A 27,298-nucleotide genomic window follows, 5' to 3' on the forward strand; every position below is an offset into this window, starting at 1 on the left:
ATTGTATATTTGACATATATATATGGCTACACTTAGACTTTAATGTACAATGAAGAGTTGTCAGGAATCTGCTTGGAGTTACATCCGTCCGATGTGCAACAGAAGTGACAGCTGTAGTGACCTCTGACAAGGACGTTGCCATAGTTGGTACAGTGTTCAAGGTTAGACGTTTGGTGGAGCCACTTGTTCCGACACTCTTCTTCAGTCACACACCTTGTGAACAACAGTTCTAACTTTCAATCATATATCTTTTATTTAGGAAGTCTTTAACGCTAAAGATAAGGTTCAAACTTGTTGAAGCTTGAACCTTTCAATTATACATGTATCTATATATTAACTGGTCTAAAGCGCTTAAAACGCAGCACATCTTCTTGAGACTAGTACCTTGTGTTTACAAATAAAATACGCTTTAGAAATATTGAAAATCGGGAATCACTGTTTAATTGTGTGTTTTTTTTTTGTTTGTTTGCAAAACAAAAGGGCACGGAAGGGCATGCTCTTCGTATGAATAGTTTCTAAGGCGAGGCAAGCTACTGACAAACAAGTTGATAAAACAGGACTATCAACAGTCTCGTTTGAACTCATCTTTTCGTAAATTCTACGGTCGATGCAACAACTTGTCAGCAAATACAATCTTACACTGGGTCGCATGATGACTGACGTTTTTCATACTGATTGTTAGACCATAATTAATCACCTAATTGTCTACGGACTATTCCGTTTTTTCCCGATTAGACAAAGAGGACACGGCGGGAATGACCGGTCAGCAGAGAATGCTCACTCCTCCTAGGCACCTGATCCTACCTCTATCTTTTTGGAGGTCCGTGTTGCTCTGCTTTGAATTTGTATTTCGTTTTATGGATTTTTGAGATGGTTGACGGTTTGTTATTGTTATTTTTTTCATATAATGAAACGATGCTATTCAAAATTATGTAAACTGAAACATACGATGTTCAGTTGGGCTATGTACTGGAAATATAAAGGTTAAAGACAGAACACTTAGGGAATTAAACGGTCATTAAAATGTAATAAGTTATCAAATGATATATCCAGGTGGTTATTTGTACCTTTTATAGATGCTTGGAAAGGTCTGTCCATTATGGATTAAGTCAGTCATACAATAATCCTCTCCCGGGGCACAGTCCTGTAAATTTCCCACGTAAATTGACCTTATGTCACACGGTATCGAGTTGGAAGAATCTCCGCAAATGTGGCATTGTCTTACACCTTGTGTATAAATGGAATATATTTATAATATTAAATGAAAAATGTGTTATAGTATATGGATTTTATATAACGAATTACAAATCATAAGGAATGTTTTAAACATATTTTTAATGTTCCACTATGTATATTAATGGTTAAGAATATGGATGTTGCTTACTTTAGTCATTTTTACAGTTTCAATTCGATGTTATTGTTATACGACATATTGATCATTCTAATAAGTCTTTTTAATTTTGATGAATATTTTATATTGTGAAATAGACTTGAAACGAAAATAAATGTTAAACTTAAAAATAATTATGACAAAAATAGTATTCATGATAACGCGGTGTCAATCACATCAATTTTGATATAATCTACCAGGGGAGTATGGTAAGAAACACAATTCGCAACAATGCATTGCTGCGAAATATACAATTTTCATTTTCACTGAATATGATATATACTGTATTTATTCAAATTTTTAGCTAAATTAGTCACACACCTTGTGGTTTTGTAGTTAAAGTTACCACTATCAGAGATGTGTTGTTTTCGGGTATCGTGGTGTTGGTTGACTGGGGAGTCTGTGTGGAATCTGTCGTTGATATTGTCACATCCATTGAGGTCATATGTGTTGGTTGTGTCGTCGATTCATGGAATGGATCTGAGGAAACCACGGGTGTCATTATGGTGGAAGTTGTCGCCATTTTGGTTGTTGTTGTTGAGTGCGTAGAATGTACTGTAGAAAATTCCGTAACTTTTATCAATAAATTCGCCAGTTATTTTTCTAGAGTCCGTGTCCTATCTTCATGTCGATTGAGTAGTGATTAATATTTAGGGCTAAATACACATAATACACTAATCCTATGATTTATCATTCATAACTAGTACTGGTATTTATTTAATATTGTTTAAATTTATAATCAGACGAATTGTGCTCATATAAAACAATTTTGTAATTAGATTTTTTTTCACAGATTATCATTACCGTCAGTTCTATCTGTAATTATATGACACCTTACTAGTTTCTATGCATCAGACTGTAAAGCTTCATATTCTTTAAATATATGTATCATACCATTGGACTGGTTACAATGACAAGTATTTCCAAACGCAGTAGTTCGACAACTTGGAATCCACCCTGACTGGCAATGACAATCAGAATCCTTGGAGCACTCTGTAAAAAAGATATAATACTTCTTTTTAAAATTCCGTAAAGAATTACAGATACAGTTGTATTTCTCTATCTTATACGAGCAAATACAAGCACTTGAATGCATTTAAAAAATAAGGGATAATTACAACTTACATGTACAATTTTTATACCGGTTTAGCTTTGAAAATCTAAGATGAAATTATAACACTATAAAAACAAGAGGCCAATGGGCCACATCGCTCACCTGAGGAACAATAGGTATGATAAAATCAGCTCAATGGAGTCATAATACAAAATATCTGGACAATATACAATAATTCATGTAAATCCTGTATAAATAAAATCCATTTTCCCCTGGATATTCTTATGTTTATAATCATTAGTCCCTTTTCTAACAGGATGATTTTATAGTCATATCATGTGTTGAGTATTGCAGTTCTCAAAAAGATCCCTAACAATAGTTTATATATGGGATATAAACGTACAGTAAACTCTCAACCTTCTCGTGAGGCCAAAGAATTGTCCTGGGGCCAAAGTCTTAACAATTATAAAGAATCATCTGGCTGATTAGTTTCTGAGAAGATTTTTAAAGATTTACCCTATAAATTCCTTTGTTAAACTTTGACCCCCCCCCCATTGTGGCCCCACCCTACCCCTGGGGATCATTATTTTCACAACTTTGAATCTACACTACCTGAGGATGCTTTCACACAAGTTCCAGCTTTCCTGGCTGATTAGTTTCTGAGAAGAAGATTTTTAAAGATGACTCTGTTTATTCCTATGTAAAACATCGACCTCCCATTGTGGCCCAAACCTACCCCCAGGGATCATGCTTTTCACAAATTTGAATCTACACTAACTGAGGATGCTTCCACACAAGTTTTAGCTTTCCTGGCTAATTAGTTTCTGAGAAGAAGATTTTTCAAGATTTACTGTATATAATCATATGTTTAACTTCAATCCCCCATTGTGGCCCCAACCTACCCCCAGGGGTCATTATTTTCACAACTTTGAATCTTCACTACCTGAGGATGCTTCCACACAAGTTCCAGCTTTGCCTTCGAATTAGTTACTGAGAAGAAGATTTTTAAAGATTTACTGTATATATTCCTATGTTCAACTTCGATCCCCCATTGTGGCCCAACCCTTACCCCGGGGGTCATGATTTTTACAACTTTGAATTTACACTTCCTGAAGATGCATCCACACAAGTGTCAGCTTTCCTGGCTGATTAGTTTCTGAGAAGAAGATTTTTAAAGATTAACTGTGTATATTCCTATGTAAAACGTCGATCTCCCATTGTGGCCCAAACCTACCCCCGGGGGTCATGATTTTCAAAAATTTGAATCTTCACTACATAAGGATGCATCCACACAAGTGTCAGCTTTCCTGGCCAATTAGTTTCTGAGAAGAAGATTTTTAAAGATTTACTTTTTATATTCATATGTTAAACTTCGACCCTCCATTGTGGCCCCACCCTATCCCCAGGGGTCATGATTTTCACATCTTTGAATCTACACTACCTGAGGATGCTTCCACACAAGTTTCAGCTTTCCTGGCCGATTAGTTTCTGAGAAGAGGATTTCTAAAGATTTACTCTATATATTCATTTGTTAAACTTCGACCCCCCATTGTGGCCCCATTCTCAGGTGAGCTAAAAAGGTTAAGTTTACAATTCAATAAGTTGGTTTCTGGAAGAACAGATTTTGAAAATTTTCGTAATAAATATTGACAATTTTTTTACTTTTTAAAGCGCTAAGCATAGCTCAGCCCTTTATTGTCGTTAGACTTCAACTTCCGGTGCATCGAATAACCGCCCCCTATAAGCAAAAGTATACATCATTTAAACTGGTTAGGGAACCAGTTTCAGGGGTTTATGCACATAACTGCACGGGCTATTGTGAATCTAATTTACGGGTTATTGTGAAATTAATGTACGGGGCTTACATACATCATTGCAGGGACTGTCATGCAGTGATGAGGAAATATAGTGCGTATACAGAAGCTGAAATGCTATATACATATATCTGTTATATACATACAGAAGCTGGGATAGCGCTTTTCAGTACTATCAGTACTTTGATTTAATCTTTAGCTTTTAAGATCTGTGTACAAACATAGAATTGTTAGCAAATCTCTGTATCTTGCTTATAATTCGAAGCAAACACTCAAAAATGGTTAGTAAATAGAAATTGTTAACAATTAAACACAAGAAACATGCACTACATGTATAACAAATATTTAAAGAACACGATTTATTTTTTCGAAATGAATCATATATATACATGTATATACCTACATATTGCCGTAAGCGATATCAAACTCTATTTAAACTGAATAAACTAGAGAAAATGCCGAGCATCTCAACAAAAACCTATTGCATTAATCTACCATTACGCAAAAAATAATGCCGAATTACCGATAGAATGAATTGTATTTCAGTACTCCTACATCAGATTTTGCTTAATTTGCGCAGGTAAACAGTTAACGTAACTGTTTGATTTACCGAAGTCTCTGTTTGATTTGATACGTAAAAATCACGAAATACAGACGACAGTTTCCAGGTTACAAAGCATAAATAATGAAAACGAAACGAAAATCAGAACAAGCTAACATCAACGTTATGTGTGAAAACTGTCAACGCATTGAAATATTTAGCCTCAATTTACTTCACAAAATCGGCACCAATATATTTTTCATGTTTCAAAAATTTCCCTTCATACGCGAGCTGTTGCACAACAAACAAATTCATCATAGTCAGATCGACCCTTTTTCGTATAATGTCATGGCTGCTTTAAACAAAGAACCTCGTTTTAGAAGTATGGAATACGAGTCTTGGTAAAATGGGTAAGCAAAACCGGGCCGTGGCAAAATAAAAGCCGGGGCAGATCGGCAATCGTCAATTCCAAATACGCATTATTTTGCAGCAATATTTACAGCGAATACAAATATACTGGTCCATCAAATATCCTGAAATTTTAATGAGATTGGCAGATTAATAACTGCTTATCTTTTGTTTTGCCCAGGCCAAGTCTTGTCTACCCATTTTACCGGATGCCGAGCCCGAGGCTATTAAACTGATTGAAACACGCCTTTCCTTTATTATTATTTTCGTAATAACTCAGATTTGAAACAGAATTAGACCTTAATTTTTGCAATTTATATTTTCCTTCCCATAAGGATAATTTATGCTAAACTACGTTGAATTGGAATCAGTAGTTCTTGAGAAGAAGATTTTTAAAAATGCACCCCCCTTTTTCTACAGTTTCAAGGTTTTCTCCGCTTTGAATACAGATCGGACTTTTATTTCTGCAATTTATATTCGCCCTCCCATAAGGATGCTTTGTGCCAAATTTGGTTGAAATTGGATAAGCGGTTTTAGAGAAGAAGTTCAAAATGTAAAAAGTTTACAGACGGACAGACAGACGGACAGACAGACAGACGGACGGACGGACGGACGGACGACGGACAAAAAGTGATCAGAATAGCTCACTTGAGCTTTCAGCTCAGGTGAGCTAAAAACCGCAAGCGTTTATTTAAAAAAAATCTGTTGATGGTAGTATTGGAGCAGGAAGAATATGAGCTAGCTTGTCCGTTTTATCTCACAGTCAATTGTCTTTAATAAAATCAATTTTGTATTTTGGGTAAAATATACATTCATATTTCATTTTCATTTTAAACAAACGATTGCATACAATGACATCATTTAGAAATGGGCGATTTTTTTTTACAGCAATAGATATATATCTTTAGAGTTTGTGAAATAATTTAATATGCAAATAATTATACATAATTAAACTGACATATTAATTATTTTGTCGCAGGTTTGTAATATATAAACATGAGATACTGTGAGAAAGCTCACAAGTGATACCCCTTGCTAAGAAAATATAAAAACTACCTACATGTACATGTACCGGTATTTCTCTATTAGAAAGTAACGGATTTACAACTTTCTAACAATGACATTGGACTTGTAAAAATTTACAATTTATAAGCAATCTTTGTGTCAAATTGTTCCTTTCAATAATTTTTCATTACAAGATATGGCCTAGACAGGAATTATGCAGTTTTTTTTAACAATGACCTTGAATCTGCACAACTGAACTTATGTCAAAATCACGACACGCAATCAGGTCATGAGCAATCTTTGTGTGAAGTAAGAACTTCCAATGTTTCTCCATAAAATAAACATGGACCAGACACGATTGCACAGAGAGACGGACGGACGGACATACGAACAAGGTGCACGTGATTCCTAAATACACCCAAAACTTTGTTTGCGGGGGGTATAATAAGATTCTCACAATGCGGCCTTAAACTGTTAAAAAGTACCAGGAAATTTCTTTCATCTCATAAAATTAACGGCACGTTACCTGTACTTAACTTCTATAATTTTTGTTTTACATCCCAACAATTCTTTCATTTTAGTTTGACGAGTAAAACTCTTCATGATTTTTTCAAAATGATATCCTTGGTACATGGACATCAGCATTGGCAAAATATTATGCAAATCCACGCTTAAGCTCACCTCTACAATCGCAGGAAGAAAAATCGTAGACGAGAAACTTTTTCTCATGGCAGAAGGAATGGCTTAGGTTTCCTGAACACACGTGTGTGCTGCAGTCTGAATCACTTTTACAGGTGGCACCTGTATAACAATGTTGATTAAAGCTGCATGGTCCGATTTTCTCAATATTACAAATAGAATAAATTTACATACAAACCGATTATCTGAAAAAGTTATAGACTTTTGCCTTTAACACCAGCAGAATCGGTCTCCTTTCAAAGTGAGAACCATTAAAAGTAAACAAAAAAATAATTAATGGGCAAAAAACCCCCAAATCAAACTGCATTATGGGAATGTTTAGATAAGTGAACCGCTTGGTTTCGTTCCCCAAATGATTAGGTTTATTCAACTTGCATGTTATGCATCGATTGTAAACAAAGAAAACCTCAGAAATATCAATGAACAAATGTTCATAGGTTTATTTTTGATATGCCAAAATATTATAACCTTTTTTAGCGATGTCAAAGTCGTAATACAATCATAGCCGCCTCGAAGCCAGGGGCAAATTTTAATATGAGGCGATATAAACGCAGTAAACCTTTGTGTCGTTTGTTTTTTAAAAAAGGTTTGTACATCATTTTTTCATGGAAATATGGCTTAATTGACCGGAAAAAACTAATACAACGTCTTTTATTTTACACATACTTAGCATTACCATCGTTTAAAAGCGTTCACAAAATTTGATATAAAATCGGACTAAGCAGCTTAAGGCTACTGAATGTCCAAAAATTGCAGAACGACATTTGTTAAGCTTAATCTTACCAGGCAATAATCTGCATTCACACTTCCTTTGAAAAGTATCGTCCCTGCAGTGGCCAATCATTCCCGTCGGGCAACTACAGTGATGGTTATCGGTACACTCTAACAAAATAAATGACATCTGTGTTACATAAGGAATAAGGAATCATTCTTTGAGTATTATGAGGTGATAATTTTGGTCTGGGCGTGATCAAATCCAATAAAGCCCGAAGGGCTTTATGATAGATTTGATCAGGCCCCGACCGAAATTATCATCTCATAATATTCAAAGAATGATTATTTATTACTTATATTTATATAATTTTAGGCAATCGTACGATTAAATATTTAAATATAAACAAACAAACCCCGCTGGCGCCTCAATTTGGCGTAATTTGTATTACGGGTTATATAGTACAAAATCGATACGTAGTGTTATCACAGGCAAAGACACTGGAAAATGTAAATATATGTACATAAGTTTTAGCAAAATATTATGCAAATCCATGCCTAAATTTACCTCTACAATCGCAGGACGAAAAGTCGTAGACGAGAAACTTTTTTTCATGGCAGAAGGAATGGCTTAGGTTTCCTGTGCATACTTGTGTGCTGCAGTCTGAATCACTTTTACAGGTGGGACCTGTAAAAAATGTTTATTAAAGTGTCATGGTTTGATTTTTTCACTATTACAGTATCGAATAACTTTCCATGTTATTTAGACTTTTCAAATTTAAAATTATCAAGTGCAAAGCCCTCGGGAAATATGATTTTTCTCGGGGAAATAAATCTTCATATTTCCCTCACCACCATGCAATACATTTATATTATTATACGTATACTTAGTATAACCACCGTTTAAAAGCGTTCACAAAATTTTATATAAAATCGGACCAAACAGCTTAAAGCTACTGAATGTCCAAAAATTGCCGAACGACATTTGTTAAGCTAAATCTTACCAGGCAATAACTTGCATTCACATTTCCTTTGAAAAATATCGTCCCTGCAGTGGCCAATCATTCCCGTCGGGCAACTACAGTGATGGTTATAGGTACACTCTAATAAAATAAATGATATTCTGTAGGTATCAACTCGCCTTTATTTATTTTCGTGTTTATGTAAGTGAATGTTACATATATGAAAATCAATTTCAGATTCTTACTTGAAATCATATGCACTGAATTCATATCCGCGTGAAAATAGCGAGAGACAAGTCTCTCAAAATTTTTTAAATTTAGCTTTAACTTTTAAGATAGTTTTAAACTATTCAAAATTATAACAAAAATTGGTGCTCGCGGTTTCAAATTCTCGCGCTTTAATACAAAACAGCGGAATCGCGGAATTAAGTACTCTATTAAAAAAAGATGTTTACAGTATACGACACAAAAGTGTTTACCTGTACATCCACAAGCAGACCAGTGTAAATAGGGTTCACAAAATGGATATTGTTGCCTTGGACAGTTAAAACCAGTACAGTTTACGTCAACAGTGCACTTGGTCGGGATTGGCGTGGTAGCTAGTCGTAAATTATGAAGAAAAAACATCATCTAACTAGACCTGTTTTGTCTTTAACAAAAAGGAAGGTCTTTTGACAGCCCTTTAAGGCCTTTGATTAAATTGCTAAAACATTTCCAAAATTTTGTATAAAATATTTGAACGCATTTCTATAAAATATGGCCATACATGAACTCGCAAGAACTTTAGATGCGTAAAAAAAGATAACTCTAGAACTTTATGTCTTAGTATACACTGCAGTTTACAGCAAAATATGATAAGACATAAACTTTCAAGCTACGCGTTGGATGTAGCATCTCAGTGGCTGTCTGGATGTTCTTTTGAAGTGAAGCAGATTCATCTTTTACTGTAAATTCCTTATATTACGCGAGTGCTTAATTCCGCGATCCCGCTGGTTTGTATCAAATTACGAGAATATAAAATCGCGAACTTGAAACTCTTCTCCTTATTTCTTATAGTTTTCAACTCTCAGAAAATAATGGCGAGATTTTAAAATCCGCGAAGGATGCTTCTCGCGATTTTACGCGGATATTAATTCCTCGCGTTTAATTAGGAATTTACAGTACTTGAAATTAATGTGGAGAGGAAAATATGCAAGTTGTTGACAATGTCAAACCGATTCTTAAATGTAAAAGTAAATGATTATTATAGTTTTCTCTTCTATGTGCATTTTCTGAAAGCTGCGATCGCAGTTAAAGTGGACTTTCTATTCAATTTCAAAAAGATTGATGTTGCTTAATTACCTGATGTTAGTGATACACTAGAAATAACAACTGAGTGTAGCTTTATTGATATCATAATTTGACCACCTACATTAATAACCAACCAAATATTATAACACAAATAGGGAGTCTATCAAAAGTTACACCAAATAGACAATTGATGACAATGACATAACCATCTCCTCGGGGATATGTAAATATTTCACGTCTTATCAGTCTTAAACAAATGTTATAAAGCGGATTGAACGTGATGTAGACCATTTTTGACGGACAAAGTGGCTGACTCTTCAGATTCGGATGAGAAGTGAGGACTTCAGTACAAGCATCCGATATTTATTCGATGCTTACCTAGCATGTGTCTGCTACTGTAACATGTGAAGTTTTATTCGTTTTGATAAAGCATGGTCATCATTTCTAAATTTATGCATATGTTTGTTTTGTCTACATAAATCGATTGGTTTGTTGTTTGTTTATCGTTAATGGCAGTCGTCTGTATCCTCGTGCTTGGGGCAGTCTGATTGTTGGCACAGCTAAACCCACGAAGTGAAACAGCTAACATTTTCCAACTTGGTGTAAACAATAGTCAGGATCAATTCAGATTGGTGTGCCAGACTTACAACACACTTACTTAATTTTTCCAGTGTTAACATTTGCCCCTTCTGACTCATTTTTCTAGTTTCAATCGTCTTTTATATATTCTAGAAACTTTCAAGTTGCGTCACATGCACCAGTAGTATAGACATGGAAACCATTCTTTCAATTAAAAATTTTAGGTAGACAATTGTCATCCCCAGTTTCATAATACGGAACATCGACATTAAAGCCCCTGAAACACCGGAAGTCTTTTGATTTTGATCATGCATAGATGTGCCCCTCACGGTACGAACATAATTCAAAGGATTACGTATTTTTTGTTTTTCTCGTATGCCCAGCTTTGAAAACTGTTCAATCCATGCTGCATTATATTACATGTAAGGACAACTGAAAAAATAATTGTCCTTCATACAATTTCCATTCTCTTTTTCGTACCTTTTAGGCCATTTAATATAACTTAATCGTTTTCTTCAAATTTTTCTGACGATTTTTTGCATATCTTTGAATAGAGCGTTCCGGTCTTTTTTTCTAGGTTATTAAGGTCTTTCATTTCTAACGGAAGACCTAATTGTTTTTCTTAAGTTTCCTTTTCCCTATAAATATTTGTTCTCACCGATTTTGTGCACTAGATTTCTCGGAAACGCATACGTGTTCAGATTTGATAGGTATTGATTTGAACCTTGTTGGCAATTTTTTTGTTGAAGACGTCACTTCTTGTTTTGAGATTATTTGGATTTTTTGTTATTATAGGTATATTTGGTCATGTTCAATGACGTTTGTGTTTCACTTGGTTATCTATTTGTATAATAAATATATTAATATTGAAAATGCAAACGTGTATCTCTTGGTAAGTAAATTTATATTATCCATAAAGTGTATAGAATAAACAAAATATATAGTTTTGTGAATAATCTGTACAAACCCGTATATAGAAATCGACGGGATTCTTGAAAGTCCGTACACAGTGTCCAATCTGTAAAAGAAAGAAAAAATAATTTTGATGCAAAGCATCAAATCGGCCCCAACCATTTCAAAAGTATTTTGCATTTTTAAGAAATGAAAAACGTTTCCGCTGATGTAATAACGCTTTTTCTCGCATTATCACCGGTGTGAGATCGGTTTGTCCGGTGTGAGACAGCAGTGTGAGATTTTTCTGTCTTACACTGTGTATTACTACGCTGTTTTAAAACGTAAACAAACGTTGTCTGCTGTAGGGAAATGCAAAATAGTGCATTGAGAGTATCCATTAAGGAATTGTGTTGCATAATTAATTACAATTTTTCATATTTTAATTAAAAAAAACTGTCGTATGCTTTCATTTAACTTGCACTATTTGAAGCACGCGGAGGGAGAAACCGAAAGTAATCTTTTGAACGTCATAACAGAAAGTTGTCAAACATCATTTTTTAAGCTAATATAATGCGAGAAAAATAATCATTCATTATATACTCGTGTGGGATAGTGAAATTCCACCTTGGGGCCAAGATTCACGGTCTAGGACTCGGCAAAGCCTCGTCCTAGACAGTGAATCTTGTCCCCTCGGTGGATAGTGAAATTCCACCTCGGGGCCAAGATTCACGGTCTAGGAAATTCCACCTCGGGGCCAAGATTCACGGTCTAGGACTCGGCAAAGCCTCGTCCTAGACAGTGAATCTTGTCCCCTCGGTGGAATTTCACTATCCCACACTCGTAATAATGAATGATTCTATTAATCTATCATTAGTTGAAGAAGTAGATCGACTGTGATGTCGCAATAAAACATTGTTACAACTTCGCCAAATGCTAGAATGTGTGTACACATTCCAGTATGAATGAATAACTCAAAATGCTCAGCATATTGTTTGTCTTACTTTATTATCGGTCAATTAAAGGGACTTGGACACGTTTTGAGATCAAAAATTTAATTTTTTATCTTTTATGTATATAAAATGGTTTACTTGTGCAATTTAAATGATTGACCAATATATTGAATGTAAAAGTCAAGTTACAAGCGAGATACAGAGGTAAGAATTGCTTGTTATGTATACAAAGCTCGAGTCTTATAGTTGTTTACAAAAAATCTAATGTAGAGAATTACCATTTCTCAGACAAATTGACATGTAAAAATGATTTAAACTGATTCAGTATCTTCATAAATACTATAATCAACATACGAAAGATACATTTGATTGAAACTTACCCCAAAACAACACATATGTAAAAAAAAATATTCGAGCTTTGTTTACATATCAACCAATTCTTACCTCTGTATCTCGCTTATAACTTGATATTTGACTTTCAAATTTTGACATTGCATTAAAAACTTCTATATTTATCAGTATAAACAATGAAAAAGGAAAAATGAAATTTGAAAATTTTAAGACAAATTGTGCCCAAGTCCCTTTAAAAAACTTATATTCAGAACTAGCTGTTTTTATAGTTTTTACACTCCTCTCCTGAGGATCAGTAATTGTAGCAAAAAGGACTATGGTTTCTTTTTAATATTATTATATAAAAAAAATCAAAATATTTTTTCAAAACATTATTTTGACGTTACGTTAAAGATTTTTCATTCATGACTATTGCAAATGTTATAAACAAAAATAACATTCTATCGAATCATGCTACATGTAGATAACGTCTTATTTCCCCATGTGCACTTTCTAATACGACAAGATAAATGTACAGGTCGGCCGCTCCTGCGGCCGATAATAACATCGTTTGCGACCGATTATAAAAATTTTGAATTGGTTATTAATGAACGTATTGGTGGTCGTAAAAAAGTTTGATATTGCAAATATTACAAAATCAAACATATTTTTACTTACCCAGAAACAAAAAGCTTAACATAACAACACTGCTACATTGTTGAATCATGGTTGTTATGTGATCTATTATAAATTATACGATTCTCATGAAAAGTCAGCCGCTATCAGAGGGAACTCGTCTGAATAACCATGGTTTTAAGGTATGTCTTATTTACTGAAGACCACGATTCTATATAATTCTTTTTAAAGTCTTCCCTCTTCATTGTACTTTTCCTCAATTTTATCACTAATAGATTAAAAAAAAATAAACACATGTTGCATAAAGTTTTCTCTTATTATTTTAATTAATTTTACTATTTAATTTCCCGATTGTTTTGACAGATTTTTAGAATTTTTCACACATGATTAAAATTGATTGATTTAAAGTTTGTCTCAATTGACATTTTTTGTCAATTTGACGATTTATTAAAAAGAAAATACACAATTCAAAAAATACAAATGAATTGAAACCATATAAGATTTCTTTACTGACTTTTTTCTAAAAATTTTATTCATTTCTTTTCAAATGAAAGCTGAATACTTAAATTTGTGCCGAGATTATAATGCCGCACATTTTCTTAATTATATTTATAATCTATATATAATTATAAATACCTCTGGGTTCAAACGATGTTAATTCAATAGTGTAAAAATAAATCCGGGAAAAAGATTTTCCCTTTGAAACGCCCCCTCTAGCTTGTCAGGTTTCAATGCACGGCTAGAAATAAAACGTCTACGGGGATATTCCATTGCAAAAGAAATGAAGGTACCTAGATGATAACAATTTAAAATTGTGCGAGTTATTCCGAGTGACTTCCGAATGGAGAAAAGGTGTAAACATTCCTTATTATAAATCTCCGTAAAAATCGGTTTTCGTTCATGTGAATTTTCCCGAGTGAAAAATGATAATGGAGATATCTTGGAAATTTTCCTTTTCATCGATTTTAATTGCACTTTTCTCACAAATGTGTGTACCGTTATTAAAAATCGTCCAAAATATGCAACATCAATATATATCTTTAGACAAACTAAAGAATACGAGTTAATAACAGCACACTTTGTGGAATTAGAAACAACATGTGTCAGCTATTTAATTTTGACATATTAAATTGTACGACATGACCTAATTGAGTTGAATAACATTGAATTTACTTTAATAAAACATTTTCTAACATTATGCACTGTACGTGTCGTCCTCAGTTGGTACATGTATTCAACACATATGCATCTACTTCAGAAACCGTTGTTATATATATAGTGCGTTTTCCCCCTAGCCATCTTTTTCACCTGAAATATGGCTATATAGCAGTTTTTACTCCATGGAAAGCTCACAATATAGTGGATTTTCCTACTGATTTACATTCCGGTCATGTTTATGGTGGACCATTACGTGGTTAATTTGCAAAACTGATTACTCATATTACAGGGTAAGTACTGTAACGCATTTATTAATGCATAGTTTAAAATACAGGTTTTTGCACCCCTGATATGAGCAAAGCCGCGCGCTTATCACATTCCTGATTATCACCTTTTATTTCACTTTTTGTTACACCTTTTTGTTACACCGTTGTACCTTTTGTACGGATTTCGGAATACCTCGAACCTTTTACTCTTAATCGATGCATATCTACAATTTGGAATGTGACATTATGACATAGACATTTTTTAATAAAAGACGCCACAATACGTTTTAGCGTCGAAAATACGCCGGTTTGAAAATGGAAAAACTGGGATAAACTGGATAAAGTTTTTTACATGAAAATATAAACGAGTTCTTCAAAAAATAGGATAAAAACAACAACACATGGAAAAGTCTGTATTACATTCAAATCAACCTTCGACCAATATCAGCACTCTGGCTTTCGGTCTGATATTGGAGTTGCGGGTTAATGTGTGGTGTGAAACAGGTTTTGCCATGTATTATTCTCTACATAATAAGCTCCTCCCAGGAATTTAACGAACAAATCTTGAAATAATTTTGTAGAGGAGGAAATTAAGGAACGGAATTTATTTCCCTTTTGTCCCCAAAGACTATAGATTGAAAGTCAATACCTTTAGAATTGACGATCTTAAATACTATTAGTTACATACATTAAATTTGATATACTTCCTTTTATAAACGGTATCGTTTTAAAACATGCGCTAAGGATAAACTGTAAATCTGGGTCCCATTTTGAAAAAAATTAGATACATTCATTGATATCATGTACGTTTTTTTTTAGATATTTTAACACATTTTTCTGACTTGTTAAAATTGAACGAACGTATATGATGAGAAGTATTTCATTTTTAAATGTACCTTTATTACATAATATACATTATACAAAATTCAAAACAGACAAGATTTTCATTGATGGTTTTAGTAAAAAAATTTCTTTTAGGGATTGTCTTGAAAAGATTTTTGTTTCGTTAAGTGTTTGTTTTACTATCAGAATCGGAAGAAAGATTGAACAGTCAAGTAACAAACTAGAGCAATTTCGTCATGTTTATTCATTTGAGTACAGATAATTGGACAACACAAATATTTCATGTGACAGACAATGCCAACCCAAGTTGTACTATTGTATTAGTGTATTATTTTGTTTTGAAAATTACGATAGAGTTGAAAATTCATTTGATTGTTGTTTTTTATGGTGGCATATCTCTGCCCCTGGTGTGCAAGTTTTTATTTTCCTATCAAATATGTCGAAATGCAAGATAAATATGTTGACATGTAAGATAATTATGTCAACATGCAACATCACTATATTTGTTGACATGCAAGAAAATTGCAATCAGATAAGAATTACACAAAATCTCAAAGAATCTCAAATATCGCCCAACTGTGCCATCCAAGATGCTAGATGCTACCTTTTTATGTCAACATGCAACTTATTTCTGTCGACATGCAACTTATTTATGTCAACATGCAACTTACTTATGTTGACATGCAAGACAGAGATATGCCACCGTACATTACAATGCATTCATTTGTGTGAATTTTGAGTTAAGTATTAAATTGCGTTATCCCAATATGATTCATTACAACTTATCTGTAATTGTCTTCTGTAGAAATAAAATCTCAATCTTGTCTTTTGTTAAGAATAGTAATCAATTAAAGGTATGTGCATGTACATTTGCTCTTTTTCTCATGATAATTAGTTCTTTGCATTATAAGTTAACTACAAGTAACAACGCTTTTATTTTTGTTTAACATAGTACTTGTAAAATATCATTTCGTTTAATAACCAGCACGTGTTTAATCATTTTCCTATATATAAGTTTATGGACAGAGCCATAAAATGTTTTAGCTAAAAATATATGTTTTCATTTACATTTTCAGGTTTTAAGATTACAAATATCATCTTGTTTTGCCGTGCTTTACTTTGCAGTGTAATGTCATACTGTTTTTATACCATGAATATAAAATCAAAGACAAGTCAATGCAATTTACATCTAATACTGCTTTTCTTTAATTTCCTTGATACATCAAGATGGGCGAAAGAAAAAGAACAAAATAATAATATTCCTTTGGGTTAGTGCATTCTTTATTTTACTATTATATGATAGTTATTGCAATATTCCGCCCAGTATTCTGCTACAAATTCCGCAAAAAGTTGATGCAGGTAAGTATAGATATTGATGTAAACTGGGGGGGGGGGGGGGATATATCTGGGGAGATATCTGTACTCACCTGCATCACCCACCCTTGTTTGTTTGGTCCTAGTTGTCTAGGCCCTCACAAAATAAAACTGAAACGGAAGTAGGCTTGTGCATTATGGTTAAACACTATGGTTAAACCACAGCGTGGTCTCAAAAGTTCAGGCATGATCGTAGGGAGCTCGGGGAAAATGCAACAAGTTGATGCAGGTAAGTATAGATATCTCGTAAACAGGGTTTTTTTTTTACCTTTAAAAACCTCCAATCTTTAATTTCTTCTAACCTTCACTATCTTTTTAAGGCTCCCCGACAGACAAATATTTTATTTGGTGGATCGATCAGGGAAATTTTTTGAAATATGATTACAAAAAATACGTGTAGACAGCAATATCGGCTTCCAATTATTTTATATGACTTTTTTGTATTGTTTCGGTGAAACGGAAAATTATTTTAACTGAAAACCTTACCTATTTGTCTCAATTGTGACGTTATGGTGTAATAAAAAAAGAAATGCCAAAGATGGTCTTGTCGAGTCTTTATAGATCAATATTTTTGTGTATATTTAAATCGTTATCCTTTGAAATCTTTGGATAAAAGCTAAACCACATGTATAATAAATAGTCACACAAAGCACTTATTAAAAAATTGTAATTTTACAAAGAAAGTGAAACAGGAAAAAAGAAATTTTGGATTTGTACCTATCTCAACAAAAAAAACTCGATCAAATATATTTTAAAATTCACATTATATAAAAATTATGCAGTTTACTCGGAAAAATTCAAATCCATTTACATTTACAATTGATAAACAAAGCATGAACAAAGCATTTAAAGCCATATTACCTAAGATTAGGGGGGGGGGGGAGAACAGTTTATATTTGAGTTTGTTTGGGAGTGGGGGTTTCAAGTCATATATTTGACAATTTTTTAATGTAATTTAAAATAAGACTAACCCAAGCCATACTACAGTCATGAACATGAATAGTATAGAACAAAACACAAACTAATACATGTACATGTATATATACATAGGAAGTATTACAAAACAGATGATTGATCTATATCTGGGTTCTTAAATTGAATCATATATCATGTACATATTATGTTATTGTTTCTTTGTTCAAGGCATTTAAGATTGTATGTAGGTCATGATCCCAAGTGCTCTTCCTGAAATTATTAAATATCATAAAAACCATTGAGATACCCACCTTAATCCAAAGATATTATTCCTCCTTATAGGTCATGCAGGCGCATCAGATCATTATGGCATGTAAGTCCAGACCCTAAGGGGTCATCCTGACCCCCTTAGAATCAGAAATTGTCAATTATCTTTAAATTATTGATGTTTGATGATCCTATCTCTATTTAATCTTTATTATTAAGTCTTCCGAATAAAATTTGGAGACTAATTGTTTTTGTTCGGTACTTAATACATGTATTATTATTCTTCATCTTCTTTTTCTTCTTTCCTGCTCTGAACTTGTTTCTCAGAGATGGCTGAACAGAATTGTACAAAACTCTAGGATATGATAGGCCTGCATATCTAGTTGTGCATCCTGGTTTGTTTTTTCTCATTTTGGGTTAGACAACCACTTTTCGGGGGAGGGGGGGGGGGGTGTCAAAAGGGTGTGGGGTCTAACATTGAACCTTGTAGGAAGAATCGTAGACTCTATTGTAAATGGTAACTTGAAAACGGACAAAGATAATAATATAGGGTTTTCATAATCATATATTGGCTGTTACTGGCAATATATAGGGTTTATTAGATCTGACCCCTGGGGTCATCCCCACCCCCCAGGAATTTGAAATTACCATATATCTCAGAAACTGTTATAATCATGACCCCTAAACCATATATATTCATGTTTCTGATGTCTAGGGGCATCAAATGTTATGTAGGTCATGGGCCCTGTGGGTTGTCCTGATCCCCTCAAACAGCAAGTACCTTAATATCTTCAAAACTGTTGAGATCCCCACCCTTAAACTATATATATTCTTGTTCCTTGTGTCAAGGGGCAACAAAGGATATGTAGGTCATGGGCCCCCTTGAACAGGAAGTGCATGAATATCTCGAAAATGGTTGAGATCCCCACCCCTTAACCATATATATTCTTGATCCTTAAAGGGCATCAAAAGGTATGTACCGGTAGGTAATGGGCCTCAGGGTTGAATTTAATTTTTCAAAACCGTAATGCAGATCTATGGAACAGTTCCTATCATATCTCGAGATATGATGTGTCTATCCATTAAATCATAAAAGAAGATGTAGGATCTATGTTTTTTTGAAGTTATAAATGTCAATTTTCTGCTACTTTTTGACTCCCTGGATGAAATTTAAATTTTTTGTTTTTTTAGTGATAAACGTCAATTTTCTGCTACTATTTGACTCCCTGGATGAAATTTAAATTTTTAAAACCTTATTGCACATCTATAGGACAGCCCCAATTATATCCCAAGAGATGACGTACCTACTCCAAAAGTTGTAAGAGGAGTTCTGGGAACCATATACTTTTGGCAAAAAAACGTCATTTTTTGTTGCCCATTAATCCCCTTAATAAAAGAGAAATTCTGGAACCTGACCACGCCTCAATATGACATCCCCAATCATATTCTAGAAGATCATTTGGCTACTGCCAAAAAAAAAGACGTTTTTGAAACCAGTTTTTTTTGTTAAAAAACGTAATTTTTCAGCCATTAAATGACCCCCAGGACAAAATTGAAAATTCCGAAACCTTACTGCGCATCTATAGGATACCCTAAAACATATTCCAAAAGATGATTTGTCTACTGTTGAAAATGTAGGAGGAGTTCGAGGAAGAAGGTTTTTTGTGAAAAGACGTCATTTTTTACCAATTATTTGACCCCCAGGACTAACAGAGAATTTTTGAAACCTTTTTACAAAACAACATGATACCCCAAATCAAACTCCAAGAGTTCAGTTTGCTGGTTTATAAGATGTAAGAGCAGTTTGAGAAAGTAAAACGTGACAGACGGACGGACGGACGGACGGAACAGGGTAACAACAATATACCCGAACTTTCTTTAGAAAGTGCGGGTATAAAGAGCTACACGAGATATCATACGGAAGGTTTCGTGCATCATAAGTCATCACCCATCATTTTACAGTCCATTAAAACTCATCCGGAAATTGTAAACAAACCGAGTTGTTTTGGACATTGGCTGAGTGTCAAGTGATTGCGATTTCTGTCTAAAAATAGTTACAATGGGATTGACACACTGGAAAAAGAATTTGATTTGAAGCTATTCGATCACTGTGGTAAAAGATATGCATTTATAGAGAATGCATCTTAATAAATGTATAGTTCTCGAAGACATCATGTTTCAATGAGATGTTTCTGGCTCATGATGCATTTCACGCTGTAGTACTCACATTCCCCTGCGCTTGCATGGCTATGAATCGGAAGAAAAACTCAATATTTTTGTGTTGGCCCAACGCGTAATTCTATTTCTCTCTTTTTAATTTGAATTATTTATTTTGGAACACCGTAATTTATCAAAAGTTCATTTTTTCATATGATACATGTGTATATAAAATATGTGAAAATCGTGTAAAAATTTGATTTTTGCTGAATCATGGGTTTTTGCGTCACTATGTCCCTACTGGCCTTGGAAATTGAAGTGTGTGAAATTCACGTCGAGATCAAGAGTCGCCATTTTTACATGTAAACAACAGCACCACTTCACTGTACGGGACTGGTGAAGGTGTTTAAAAGAATATCAGAGGCAAGTAAAGGGATGATATTTGTAGTAAAATGTTTGAGAAATTTGGTGCAATTAAATATTTGTATAGAATGTATTCGGAAATAAGGTTTACAGTACTAAACTAGCGCAAATTTTTGTGCGCCGTAAATGGCAGATTTTTTTAATATTGGGGCACTGTAGCTCGTCCATTCGATTTTTTTCAAACCGGGAGTAACATACCTGCATCTAGGACAATTCTTGCTTTTCATTTCAATAAATATATTTTTTTTATCATATTTTATAAAGCTTATTTGGTCTTTGACATATATTTCTATATAACTGTATGGCGCCCATAGTGACCAACTATTTTCAGCTCTAAAATATCCTGTTCGCATGAAAAACGAGTTTCCAGTTTCTATTAATAAATATCAAAAGATTCATAAAAGATAATTAATTATAAAAAACCCTCTGTATTGATCCATCATGTAATATAATGGGTTTGTGTGGCCACCTTCGGGTTCATGTGCATATGTTTGAATTATATCAATATTTAGCTAATGTGCTAAATGGCACAGCAAAACTCTTTCAATTTCTACATAACTGTGATTAAATTTAAAACAAGAGGCCCAGTGGCCACATTGCTCACCTGAGCAACAATTGCCTTAATTCTGACCAAATTAGCATTACAGTATCAAAATATCTCGACAATTAAGTACAGTAGATCTTGCTAAAAAAATTGAAAATCTGCCAATTTTTATCCACCCTTTTTGGGGGGTAAATACCAAGCCCCTTTTGTGGTTGTACCTGTAAGAAGATTTTTCTCTATTTCTATATACCCCCTTCCATTTCGTGGCCCCACTTTTCTCTAGGGAATCATGGTTTCATCAAACTTAAATCTGCATAACCTGTCCTTTCACACTAAGTACTGAGTTTTGGACCGAAAACTTTCCCAGAATATTTTTAAAGATTTTCTCTATATAATCCTATGTAAAAATTCAAACCGCCATCACGGCCCCGCCCTACCACTAGGGACTGTGATTTTGCAAACTTGAATTACATGTAACACTACCCGAGGATGCCTCTACACAAGTTTAAGCTTTTCTGGCCAAATAGTTTTTAAAAAGAAGATTTTTTAAGATTTTCTCTATATATTCCTATGTAAAAATTCATCCCCCATTGTGGCCTCACCTTACCCCTGGGCTAGCTATTATTTAAACAAACTTGAGTCTATACGATCTAGGGATGCTTTCACTCAAATTTGGGCTTTCCTGGCCTAATAGTTTTGAGAAGAAGATTTTTATAGATTTTCTCTATACTGTAAAACGAGAAAATTTGGCGCATACGTATTTTAGCGCAAACGCAAGTGCCAGTACATTAGCGCAATTATATTTTAGCGCATGCATCTTTTCTTTAAAAAAGAATACAAAAAATGTTGTTGTTTGATAAACGATGTGCACGCCCAAAATTTAGTTTTGTGTTCACTCAAAATTTCTATTTCTATTTCTATTTCGCATGCACGGTAAACTGTCGTTGAGAACAATACACTTACTTTCGTGTAAATCGTCAGTAGATAAATATGAAAACTTCATTTATTGGCGATGATGTGTAATTGTTGTTGGTAAACAGATTTGAGTTATCGGACTTTGAATTTAACGTGTCGACTTCGATAATACTAGAAGAGTCCCGAAACTAAAGTGAAATCGAATGCTATATTTACCATGAGTTTCGATCACCATGAGAGAATCTTTTTCACAGTAATATTACTATAAAAAATTGATATCGTCTTGTTATCTTTATATCCACTAATCAGAGAAAAAAGAAATTATGATAAATTATGTATTGTCAGCGTTAACGATCGCCACGCTTAATCACATTTTCACCTCGAGGCGCTAAACGGAAGTGGCATGGGGAGAAGCCAAATATTCAAGGTGCTAATGAGAGACATTAAAAAGCAATTAAAGATGAATTAATTAATCCATGTTTAGGCACTTATACCCGATAACCCATGCCGTTTACCTTTGTAATTGTTTAAACAAACAGAACCGACAGCATCTGATATTTAAATGAACACTTCTATATAGCCTTAGAAATGGACTGACGTTATTATTTTGCAACTTAAAGAAATTTAATACACATGGAAAATCGTTGGCGCACTATTAATTTTAGCGCTCAGAGGCAGTTGCGCCAAAGGCGCTAAAATGTGTAGTGCGCCATATTTTCTCGTTTTACAGTATATAAAAATTTATCCCCCATTGTGGCCCTGCAATACCCCCAGGGACCATTATTTGAATAAACTTGAATCTACATTATCTGAGGATAGTTACACGCCAATTTGAACTTTCTTGGCCAAATAGTTTTTAAAAGAATTCTTTTTTCTCTCTCCCCGGGGACCATGATTTGAACAAACTTCAATCTACACTATCTGAGGATGTTTCCACTCAAATTTGAGCTTTCTTGGCCTAATAGTTTTTAAAAGAATTTTTTTAAAAAATGTTCTCTATGTATTCCTGTATAAAATGTATCCCCTAATTGTAGCCCCGCCCTACCCACAGGGACCATGATTTGAACAAACTTGAATCTACACTACCTGAGGATGCTTCCATTTTAATTGGAGCTTTCCTGGCCTTATAGTTTTTGAGAAGAAGATTTTTAAAGATTTTCTCTATATATTCCTATGTAAAACTTGATCCCCCTCTTGTGGCCCCTCCCTACCCCGGGGACCATGATTTGAACAAAATTGAATCTACACTACCTGAGGATGCCTCCTATTAAGTTTAAGCTTTTCAGGCCGAATAGTTTTTGAGAAGATTTTTTAAAAATACCAACAAATTTTTAATAATTCTCAATTATCTCCCCTTTAAAGAGGGCGTGGCCCTTCATTTGAACAGACTTGAATCCCCTTTACCTAGTGGTGCTTTGCGCCAAATTTGGTTGAAATCTGCCCAGTGGTTCTTGAGAGGAAGATGAAAATGTGAAAAGTTTACAACGACGACAACGACAGACAACGGACAAATTGTGATCAGAAAAGCTCACTTGAGCCTTTGGCTCAGGTGAGTTAAAAAAGTTTACAATACGGATCTATTCAAAAAAAATCTTACTTCTTCGATTACACATTTCACTTCCGACAAAGGTGCATTTACGTTCATGGTTCTATTCACAAAAGCTATATTAAGATCGAAACGTTGCCCATGCGCCTGCATTGTCTCTTATATGAGTAAATTAGAGAGAAATTGGTCTTGTTTATTACAAAGTTTTATATTTCTGTTTTAACATATTAATGAAAATGAGACTTAATTCATTAAAACTAAAATCATGTTGCCTTTTTTCCAATACACTTCGTCATTTTTTTATTTAATAGTTTAAACAAAGTTGTGTCTATCAATGAACTATCATTACAGACATTATTTTTAAAGAAGGCAAATTTGTATAGAGCTAGATTCTATGTTTCCGTCGTGAAAAACTTTTCACAGAAATTTTTCCTTTTCATTTGGATTGGATTTTATAAATACATCGATCGAAAAATTCAGAAAAAAATCATGTTGACTTTCCCAAAAACCCTATACCACAAATTGTTTTTGTGTATTTAGATATACAATGTCAATTTTCCAAAGTGCTGGCGTTCTTTTTATTGTTAAATTACATTTCAAGCTTTCATATACATTGTATACGTGACAGAAATAAACGTCTACACTCAGGCTTTAATATACAGTGTGGATTTGTCAGGAATCTGCTTGGAGTTACATCCGTCCGATGTGCAACAGAAGTGACAGCTGTAGTGACCTTCGACAAGGACGTTGCCATAGTTAGTACAGTGTTCAAGGTCAGACGTCTGGTGGAGCCACTTGTTGCGACACTCGTCCTCCGTCACACACCTTGCAAATTCAATTTATTCTTTTCAATCATATTATCATTTAAATGGTCTTTTACGCTTAAAATAAGGTTCAAACTTCTATTTTTTTAATGGTCTAAATCGCTAAAAAAAAAAGAGGCACTCCTTTTTGAGACTTGTACCTTAAGTTAAGAAATAACTTTTTGCCTTAGAAATACTTCTAAAAAAAGGAATCAATGTTTTATTGTGCTTATTATTTATTTTGCAAAATACGAGACATAAGTTAAAAAGATAAATAACTGAAACGATGTATTCATTTTAATGTAAACTTAAACATGCGATAATAAACTGGACTAAGAATTGGAAATATAAAGGTAAGGGAATGAACACATCATGACCCCCTGACTAATACTTGAGCCCCAAGGGGGGTTCAAAGTTTAACATAGAAATATCTTCTAGAATCTAGAAAAAATCTTCTTCTCAAAAACTACAATGCCATTATTTGTTATATTACTATGCAAGCATATTTAGAAAGTGTGGGTTCTAAATTGTTAAAATCATTTTTAGATTCAATCACAGCTTCTCTGGCCTTTCCGACAGAGCTCGGAAAAACATTTAATATGTATTAACATTACCGGAAAATAATTTTTTTTTTTTACAAAATGGAGTGCTTCCAATTAAAATAAGTATCGGCTTGCGTGTCGCTTCTCTGGTATGTTTTAGGGTATATCATTGACTTTATTAAAGTCTTTTTTCAATAAAAAAAGAAAAAAGGGGGGGGGGGGGGGGTCGTCATGGACGCCAATAAAATACATTCAAAGTGATTTTTCGAGCTCTGCTGGAAAAGCCCGAGAATGTGCGATTGAGTTAAATTGTTTGGTAATAAGTTTATCGAATAGTTCCTGACATCAATTGGTAACATTTAATCAGGATCAAAGATCACTAAATTCAAACAACTTCTGAATCTTACTTCTTACGAAGTTTTAAGTTAGGAAAGAACAGGAATAAAATTAAAGATAGTAAAGATTATGGTAAGAAAAGTATATAGGAATCATCGATAGACTATGTATGGACTTTCCATGATTAATTCTTTTTTTTTTTAAACAGATGAAAATGCAACATCTGGCCCCGGAGCCATAAAACTTAGACAAGCTTACTTTTGATCTAAGCCTCACTTTTACAAAAAGAACATATAGTAAAGAAGTGAGATTGAGATCACAAGTGAGCTCATCCAAAAATTATGGCCCCGGGGTCTGATGTCCTCAACAGACCAATTTTTTTTTCGATGGGTCGATAAAAAATCTTTTATTGAAATATCAATTCACAAAAGAGAGCCCTATATCGACTTTCTAATATTTAATATAAATATTTTTCCTTATTTTCAGTTAATCTGGGAAAAATTGTTTTGACCGCAAAATTAATATGGTATTTTAAAGCTTAGAATTTGGTCTCATTGGATGTGTAATATGATTATGAATACAAACATCCCAAAGATGTTCTGTTAACGTCTTTAATTTGTTATGCAAAAAATGTTTCTGAAAATTTGATTTGTTATTCTTTTATATTCTTAAATCTATGGACAAAATCTAACGAATAACAAATAGTCACATTAAGCACTAGTCAACAGTAACAGAAATCAAAATACATGTAAAACGATAATGCAAAATTTTTGAGAAATATCAGTTCATCAAATTTGAACCGATCCTAATTAAAAAAAGGTGATCCCGATAACATTTTTTTTCAATTGAAATTTTACAAAAATACTAAACGTACATTTTAATAAGATATAAAGAAAATGTTTTAAAATATTTTATCGTCAATTGATGCGTTGATGTCTATAATAATTAAGATTGGTCAGTTGATTCATCTTGGATCTTACGATATGATGTCCAAAAATGTAGGCTTCTTTTTATGTATTGATTAATGTATAGTAAAATCTTGAAATTTTAGGAAAGTGTTACGATATTTTTTGAGAGTCAAATTCAAAATGAAATATTTCAAATTGAAATGAACTATTGTTCAGGTAAACAAAGCTACGCCATGTTCTTGTTTATGTTTTGAATGTTGGGGAAAACATTTCAGTTTTAGGCCTAAAATGAATGTGATAAAGGCTAAAAACTATTTATTTAAAATAAAATAGAATATAGAGAAATCAGCTTGAAAAAGAACTTTTTCCGGTAAATGGAACTAATGTAAACAAAGACCGGGCAAAATGGCGACCGTGACAAATCTTTTTATTGTCAAAGTTCTTGGAATCTTATTTAAAAAAAAAAATATTTCTGTGTTTGTAATTGGTATACAAATGTTCACTTTGTTTGTTAATTCAGCAGTTTTAGAGTTTTCGGAGTTTTCATAAAACTTTTATTATGGATACTGTCCGACTTGTTGATTTCCCTTGGATCACAATATTGAATAAATCTAATGATTAGAATTATCTACTTTGATATAATTGTTTGATTTTCCCGGTTAGTAGTAATTTTTGAATTTTTTCCTTGGGGTCTTATTTTACATAATATACCGTTGTGTCAATTTTCTCCGATTATGAAGGCCGGGATGGAGTAAAATTTATAAATTCAACTTTCAAGACCCCGTCTTTCAGTACTCTCAGTACTTTGATTTTTTTTTACCTTTTATAAATACTTGGAAAAGTCTGTCCAGTATGGATTAGGTCAGTCATACAGTAGTCCTCTCCTGGGCCACAGTCCTGTAAATTTCCCACGTAAATTGCCCTTGTGTCACACGGTATGGAGTTGAGAGAATCTCCACAACTGTAGCATTTTCTTACAACTTGTATACAAATGGAAGATATTTATAATAAATGAAAAATATTTGATGGTGTATGAAT

At 33.6% G+C, this 27,298-nt stretch overlaps 2 protein-coding genes across 3 annotated transcripts in view; both read right to left on the minus strand.

Annotated features, from left to right (window-relative positions):
• Nucleotides 1-13,417, minus strand: LOC128179817 (neurogenic locus notch homolog protein 1-like). Of its 2 annotated transcripts, XM_052847445.1 has the most exons (11): nt 13,306-13,417; nt 11,421-11,471; nt 9,064-9,183; nt 8,627-8,725; nt 8,191-8,310; nt 7,695-7,793; nt 6,894-7,013; nt 2,285-2,383; nt 1,712-1,945; nt 1,068-1,227; nt 1-213 (listed from the first exon to the last, which is right to left on the minus strand). In XM_052847445.1, the coding sequence occupies exons 1-11, from the start codon at nt 13,352-13,354 to the stop codon at nt 33-35; spliced, it is 1,332 nt and encodes a 443-aa protein (XP_052703405.1). In that variant the 5' UTR covers nt 13,355-13,417; the 3' UTR covers nt 1-32. The 2 variants fall into 2 exon arrangements, with proteins under 2 accessions (XP_052703405.1, XP_052703413.1); XM_052847453.1 differs by lacking the exons at nt 8,191-8,310; nt 8,627-8,725.
• A 10,808-nt stretch (nt 13,418-24,225) lies between these two features.
• Nucleotides 24,226-27,298, minus strand: part of LOC128179811 (integumentary mucin C.1-like) — a 55,444-nt gene continuing 52,371 nt past the window's right edge. Inside the window, exons 10-11 of the mRNA XM_052847432.1 lie at nt 27,081-27,240; nt 24,226-24,496 (exon numbers count right to left, since the gene is read on the minus strand). Of these exons, the coding sequence (XP_052703392.1) occupies nt 24,316-24,496; nt 27,081-27,240 (341 nt within the window). The 3' untranslated portion in view covers nt 24,226-24,315. The remainder of the gene's footprint in view (nt 24,497-27,080; nt 27,241-27,298) is intronic.

The sequence above is a fragment of the Crassostrea angulata genome, chromosome 1 (genome assembly GCF_025612915.1).
Source record: "Crassostrea angulata isolate pt1a10 chromosome 1, ASM2561291v2, whole genome shotgun sequence".
Lineage (NCBI taxonomy): Eukaryota > Metazoa > Mollusca > Bivalvia > Ostreida > Ostreidae > Magallana > Magallana angulata.

Coding starts and splice junctions, on each gene's coding strand:
- LOC128179817 (XM_052847445.1), bottom strand. CDS start 13,354: ATGATTCAACAATGTAGCAGTGTTGTTATGTTAAGCTTTTTGTTTCTG. Junction 2,384..6,893: donor TTCTTCCTGCGATTGTAGAG/GTGAGCTTAAGC, acceptor TCTTTTTTACAG/AGTGCTCCAAGGATTCTGAT. Junction 1,228..1,711: donor TTTAACTACAAAACCACAAG/GTGTGTGACTAA, acceptor TTTATACACAAG/GTGTAAGACAATGCCACATT.